This window comes from Apis mellifera, linkage group LG11 (genome assembly GCF_003254395.2).
Source record: "Apis mellifera strain DH4 linkage group LG11, Amel_HAv3.1, whole genome shotgun sequence".
Taxonomy (NCBI): domain Eukaryota; kingdom Metazoa; phylum Arthropoda; class Insecta; order Hymenoptera; family Apidae; genus Apis; species Apis mellifera.
Window position 1 is genome coordinate 8,204,924 of NC_037648.1, and position 7,562 is coordinate 8,212,485.

At 20.6% G+C, this 7,562-nt stretch overlaps 1 protein-coding gene across 1 annotated transcript; it reads left to right on the top strand.

Moving 5' to 3' along the window:
* Nucleotides 1-253: 253 nt before the first annotated feature.
* Nucleotides 254-2,323, top strand: LOC107965285 (cilia- and flagella-associated protein 251-like). Its single transcript, XM_016915320.2, has 2 exons — nt 254-494; nt 1,119-2,323. Exons 1-2 carry the CDS (start codon nt 302-304, stop codon nt 2,042-2,044), a joined length of 1,119 nt encoding a protein of 372 aa, XP_016770809.1. The 5' UTR covers nt 254-301; the 3' UTR covers nt 2,045-2,323.
* Nucleotides 2,324-7,562: the final 5,239 nt, after the last annotated feature.

The following is a 7,562-nucleotide window of genomic DNA, read 5'->3' on the forward strand; positions in this document are numbered from 1 at the left end:
AATATTTATAAAAAATAAGAAAAGAAGTATAATTTGAATATGCCAGATCAAAAGTTTAATACGTTGTACAAATATGTCCTCTCAATAAAATACATAAATTATTTATTCGCGATAAATGTTAATATATACTTATTACCATCTTGAAAATCGACATATGTTATATCGCAAAAAGAAAATAAACAGAAATAAAAATATATAGAAAGATTATCAATGTCTGCAGATGTTGGTTTTTAATTTTCATTCAAGTATAAAAGCAAAGAATTCGTTGTTGTACTGCATCAGTTTGAAAAGACCGTGAAACATGAAATACATGCTCTTGTTGCTATCTATATTCATCTGTGCACATATTGTATGCGCAGGCGTAAATACAGAATTAAAAAAAGATGGTGAACTAAAGGAAGAGTCTTATGAGAAAAGCGAGTCAAAGAGTTTAAAAGAAATTAAAGAAGAACGTGCTTCAAAATCAAAAAGTGAACGTTTGAAGATTCGTGAAGGTAATTCGTGAGATTCAAGATTCAAATCAATTAAATTTGAAAATTATGAAAGTAGTATTGTTAAATTATAAGATAGAAGATTTTATCTAAAAAATAATAAATTAAGCTTTTTGTATTTTTGGATATTGTAGATATTTTTAATATAGAATTCTTATAAAGTTAAAAAATATTTTATAAATTAAATATGGATTTAAATTTGGATTTTAACTCGACATATTCGAAACTTTTTTTTTTTTTAAATTTAAAGAATTTTATAGTTTTTACAACTTTTTATTATTTTTATGATCTAAAAATTAAAAATTTCAAGTTAAAGTTCAAATTAAAAATTTGTAAAAAATATGGAAAAAACATAAAAATTGAATTTGTTGTAATTTAAAAAGGATTTTTATTATTTATTGATTAATTATGAATATAAGTTCGAAAAATCCTAAATATTAATGTTTAAAATTTTAATTCTTAACAAAATATATTTAATTTAATTCTTAACAAAGATACATTTAAAGAATTTCGCAAATTTAAAAATTAGGTTTTTAATTTTAAGAATCAAATGGTAAAAAACATTTTAAATTTGAAATATATAAAAGTAAATCTTTTAATCGACAAACGGATGAATTTATTGATTAGAAAAACGCGAAGAGGAAGAAAAATCCAAGAGTCTGAATCTGGTCGTGGTCAGAGAAAAGATTACCAAACTTTCTTCATGGCTCAAAGAAGAGAAAGATATCAGTCCTCTTTTGGAAGAAAAAAATGGCAAAGGTCTATTGGGTTTGGAAGATGTCACGGACGAGTTAAATATCGCTCTTAAATCGTTGAAGGAGGGCAAAAAGTTTGATACTTGGAAATTCGAGAAAGGTAGCGAAGACGTTCGTTCTTTGGAAGAACTTGATACGAGCGTCGTTGAACTTTTAAAATTAATAAAGGAAGGAAAAACTGACCATGGTGCTATAGATTTGGAGAAGAATGGTAAGGTACTTGTAGATTTGGAAAAAATCTCAGAAAACATACTTGAAACTTGTGGATCACAAAAGAAGACTGTGGAAGTTGTAGATGATAAAGACAAAAAATGGAATAAAGAATCAGGTTGGAAAAAAAATCTAAATGATCTAGATTGGAAAAAAGATTTAGATAAAGATAAAGTTGGTGGCGGTTTGCTTGGCGGTTTAAGTGGCCTCTTAAATAGTTTAAAATCAGAAAAAGGTCTTCTAGGTCTTTTGAATAAGAATCAAATTGAGTTATTAATTCCTTTAATCAGTGAGATAAAAAAGAAAAATATAGATTTTAATCTCTTCGATTCTGTTGATTCTGTCGAAAGAAATTTAGACTTGAAACTTTTCACAAGTTCTGTTTCAAAAGTTACTGAATTATTAAATAAAGGAATCGATATTCAAACAATTTTGAATGCGAAAAATGGAGATGAATTCGATTTAAGCGGCAAAGAATTGAAAAACGTCAAAGGGATATTTGGTTTGATTGGAAGTTTGAAACGCTCATTAGGATTAGAAAATATATTGAACTTACCGTTTAAACGTATACCTCTGCTTAAATTATAAGATAAAAATGATAGATCTATTTGATATTTAAAGATTTATAAAGATCTACAAAATGTCTAAACGAAAATAATTTAATAATTAAATAAAAGTGTGGTTAATAAATATGAAATAATAATTTATTAGGGAATAATATAATTATATTTTATGTGGAATGTAAAAATTTTGTTGGAAAGAAATTTTTCTAATGTTCAATTAAATTTATGAAATATTATATCATATATTTGTGTAAAAAAATAAACTTTATATTTTTAAAGAATATTTTAATATATTGCAGAGCAATTAAATAGTTGTTGCATTTATTTGTATAAATATTATAAATAATGTCCATCCATCCTTATAATTTTAATTCAATGTGCATATTCACAAGAAACAATCTCGATACGTAATTTGACGAATAAAAACATCGCATTAAATATTCATAGATAAATAAAAAAACGTCAATTAAAACTGCTCAAGATTTGCACTATGATAAGATATCAATATATTAATTCTGAATTCAAAATCATAAAAATTGATCTATTCATGAATAATTATTAGATTTGAATAAATTTAATTATTTTTCACTTTATTCAGTTATTAAATATAATTATTACATTATTTTTTTCGTTCTTGAAACGAGCATACATGAAATTCGTACTTGAAACGGTTTTTTAAATATTTTATCGATCAATTATTTTAGCGATAAGAAAAAACCGATAAAAGTTGATGAAAATTATCACATAAATATGAATACTTTATCGAAACTAAACTATTCGAGCATCAAATAAAAAAAATATGAAATTATTAACAATAAATTATTCTATAAAATTCAATTATTCTATAAATAATGATTTCAATAAAAATTATTTTATAAAATGGTTTCGAGAAAGAAGAATAATTTAACATAAAAATAAATTGAGAATATATGTAAATTTTTATTTCTTATAACATTTACTATAGAAAATATTTATTGAACAAATTTCTTATATTGAAATGTTTAAATTTTTGATAATAGATTCGTGGGAGATATAATTTAACGTAAAAATAAATTGGAAATATAAAATAAATTTTTATTTTTATATATTTACTTTTTTTTATATCTACTACAAAGAACATTGAGTAAATTTCTTATACTGAAATTTAAAATATTAAAATTTTTAATAATCAAAAATCGTCTAAAAATTGAAAATTTTAATAATGTAGTCGTTATGAAAGAATATTTATGCTTGTCGATTTTAAATGACACTTCTATCACCGTTACTTAAATTGAATTTTCAGAAAGTCATTTATAATTTATAATAAGAGATAACAATTATTGGATTCAATGAAAATGTGTATTACGAATATTCATATATTTGATAATTTTACAAATCTATTAATTCATGAACATTTAGAAAACGTAATAAAAAATGAATAGAATAATATATAATGAATGGAATATTATATAAATATGGTTGAATTATATCAAATCTTCTTTAAAAAAAAATTTATTACAAAACTTCTTCATTATATTTTTTAATTAAAAATTAATTATTTATTAATTATTTATTAACTAATTAAAATATATATAGATAATATAAAGATATATAGATAGATATATATGCAGAAAAATATAAAGATATGTAATATTATATAATATTAATATCTTAATATAATAATATAATAACATAATAATACAATATATAAAATTATTCAGGACATATTAATTTTTATCACAATTATTTTATAAATTCTTCGTTTCTAAATTAAATTAGTTTCAATTTTCGAAGTTTAAAAAGATAAACTTTTGAAACTTTCTTAATTTAATTTTAATTCAGAATTTTTATTAGTTATAATTAAATTATTCCTATTGAAAAAACTGTTCAATCTAATTTTCAAAAAATCGAAATACAAAATACGAAACTAGGTTACATTACAATTGCATAAAAATTCTGAAAAAAGCATAATTCAAAGGAACAAAATTCATTATATAAATTTTAATAATCGTTAAATTTAAAATAATTAATAAGAAATAAATAAAAAGTCTCTACTGAAATGAATAATAATCAAATTATTCTTTGGTGATGAAATTTTCACATAATATTATGATTTATCGAGAATTCATATCATTTAATTGATATTAATTATATATGTATAAATTTATGTAATGATCGGCATATATTATTAAATGAACTTGCAAAATATTTATAATATATATTATAAGAAAAATATTAAACAAAGTATTCTAAAAGATTTTATTTATATTTTAATAACTTTAATAATTTTTGATTTGTTTTTATATAAAATATGTAACATATGTTTATTTATTATATCATAAATATTTATAAATTTTTTTTTTTTAATTTTTAATAAATATATTTTATTAAAAATAATTTAAATAATAAACATTTTAATAATAAACATAAAAATAAAATATGAATAATACAAAATCAACAATAAATATTATATAAATTTATTATTAAATAGTAATATTTATTTATTAAATAATATGCATAATTTATATAATTTTTTTAAATATATATATTATTTTATTTTTTTCATATTTGTATAGATTATTTTATTTGTTTTATATCTATTCTTTCTATTTCTTGCGAAATAGCACAAGGAAATCAATTATAATTTCATTCATCAGAAGCTTCTTAATCTTAGAAATCATGTTATATCTTAGAGAATCCAGTTAAGTTAATCTAGAATATCTGCGAAAGGAATAACTCAAGGTTCAAATAATTTTAAATTAACGTCTTGAATAAATCTTCGTTTCTGTTTCTATTGGTGTGCATAAATTACTATACATATATGTATTGGTCTTGAAATCGATGTGGCATTTGAATTGGTAAATTTTTACAAGGCTAAGATTTTAGAATATCTATTCAAGAATCGAGAAATCTCTCACAGATAATGCATTTGGATAGAAAAATCAAATGTCCATATTCATTGTCTGCTATCTGTCGAAGCATCGACTAATTTTACACGAATTAAATATCGAATTTCACAATGTGCACAATGGAGAAATTTGCTTTGAATATTTGATCAAATTAGTACTATGTAAATATATTTTGTAAATTGTAAATATTCTATATAAGTATATATGTTTATATATTTACGAAATCAATCCTTTCATATTTTATATGAATATCTTATATTTTATAAATTTTAATTGCTTCTTTTTATAATATTAATACTAAATAAAAATTAAATATTATTGTAATAATTAAAATATTCATTTTCACAATATTTTTAAATATTGAAAAATTTACAATTGTTCAAATACATAGAGAAGATATAAAGAAATAACCGAGAAATAAATTTAATAAAAATGTTAATTTAAATCAATTTTAGTTTAATTATTTTAAGTTAATTTCAGAAGAAAATTAATAGAATAAAAGTGAAATAATTGTTATGTATAATTAATGATTCAATAATGAATAGAATAATATAATATAATTTGAGAAAAATATAATTTTTTTATTGTTACATTATTTTTTTAATTTTTAAACACGAATATAATTTTAATATAGATAAATAAATATGAAATATATGATTTTAATCCAATATTATTAAAATTAAAATTCAGAAAGCCTTCGTAATTTCATTATTTGGAATATCTCCTGTTTTTCATAATATTAAAAAGTGTTTCGAATAAATATTGAATGATTTCAAGAGAATTATATTCAAATATTAATTTTTTCGTAAATGTATTATAAAGTTGAAATTATAAATTATAAAATTTCTTAATAATCGTATTTTGAAATAAAGTAATCGAATTAAAATACAGAATTTTTTTGTTAGTATAAATTTATATTATACTTGTAATAACTTATAAAAATTTAGTTCTTTATAATTTTAATATAATACTATATATTATCTTATGAATATATTATTTTATTATAATAGTCACATGCAAAATATTATCTGCATAAAGTTAATTTCAAACTTCAGGTTCTTAAGAAATAATGAACTTGAAGATTCTATATCAATGATAAATTTTATCACTTGACGTCTCCATTATCATTATTTCTCATACTATCGCAATGGGCTTTATTTCTTAAAGAGAAATGTGAATTCTCCCGTAATTCTGTTTAATATCGTGGAGATATGATTTTGATGTCAATAGCTTCGAGTTCTGTTCTATAGTGAATAGTTTTCAATAGGAGTAGTATTAAATCAGAGAAGCATTCTACACCAATTCTACATCTAATTCTGATTAACATCTATTTCCACTTCTTGTCGATTTGAAATAATGTACTATATACATTATTCTCTTGTACACATTAATCAAATCAATTTATGAAATCATTATGCATTCCAAAAATTAAATAAAGACAAAGAAGACAGAAAATTTTTTCGTGTAAAATCCAAATAATTAAAATTACTATTAATAATCGTAGCATTAAATAAAAAGATTAACAAAAAATTCAATATAGATATAATTAGAAAAATAGTAATAAGTATATTTATAAAATTTCAAATATAAAGAAATATTATGTTTTTTATATCATTTTTATATCAAATTAATATATAATTTAATTAGCATCATATGTAATCATTTATAATATTTTTTATTCAAATTAGTTTCAAAAAATTGTAAGTAACTTATAATAGTAAAAAAGTTTCTTTCTTAATATTATTCTTCTCTGAATCAATCAATTACAATGAAAGGATTGGACACGGAGTGTCTGACTATATGTTTCCATTTCTACTTTCTTGTTAATGCCTTATGATAAATTCCTTTGCTTATTCATATTTAATATTAACCAATATTAAAAAATTTACAATTGCAAAGTTGTAAATTTATATTATTTTATTATTTTTTATTATTATAGCAATTACTTTGTCAAATAATCAATTAACTTATAATTTATATGAAATTATTCGTAGAAATTGGTTTATTTATTATTGTTGTATATAAAATATTTATATCTTTAAATTTATACTTTTTATAAAATTTTTATGAAATTTTATTAATTTTAAATTCTAATATATCTTAAAATTACTGTGAGAGTAATTTGATTTATATTTTGTCGAATATAGTTCTTAAAAGATGTATTATGTGAAAATACTTAAAAAAAAAAAAAAACATGAATCATAAATGAACAGTTATCTTTGAAATAATTGCCAAACACTCCTACGCTTATGCTTCCACAAATGGACGCGTTATTTATCACCTCTCTTGCTATTTAGCATCATTCAATGTTTTCAATTGAGCTTACAATGTACAGAGATTCGTAGATTGTTCCTGTGAATTGTGTATGTACTGTTAATTTCTGTTAAATCCTTTGAACTTGACTGAGTTCCTTTTCTAAAATAAATAATTTTGTCAATCAAATCGTTGTCTGTTTGAACGATGAAGCTTTAGTCAGAAAAGTACAAAGCTTTTATTTCCATTTGTTTATAACATTTCCTGCGTTGTTAGTTGTTTTACTATGAACTTCGTTAGTGTTCCTTCCGATGAATCCTTGACTGAAATAAAACATCGCTCTTCCGAAGAAAAAAATAAAACAAAACTCAAAAATGTGATAAAATTTCTTAAGAATAAATA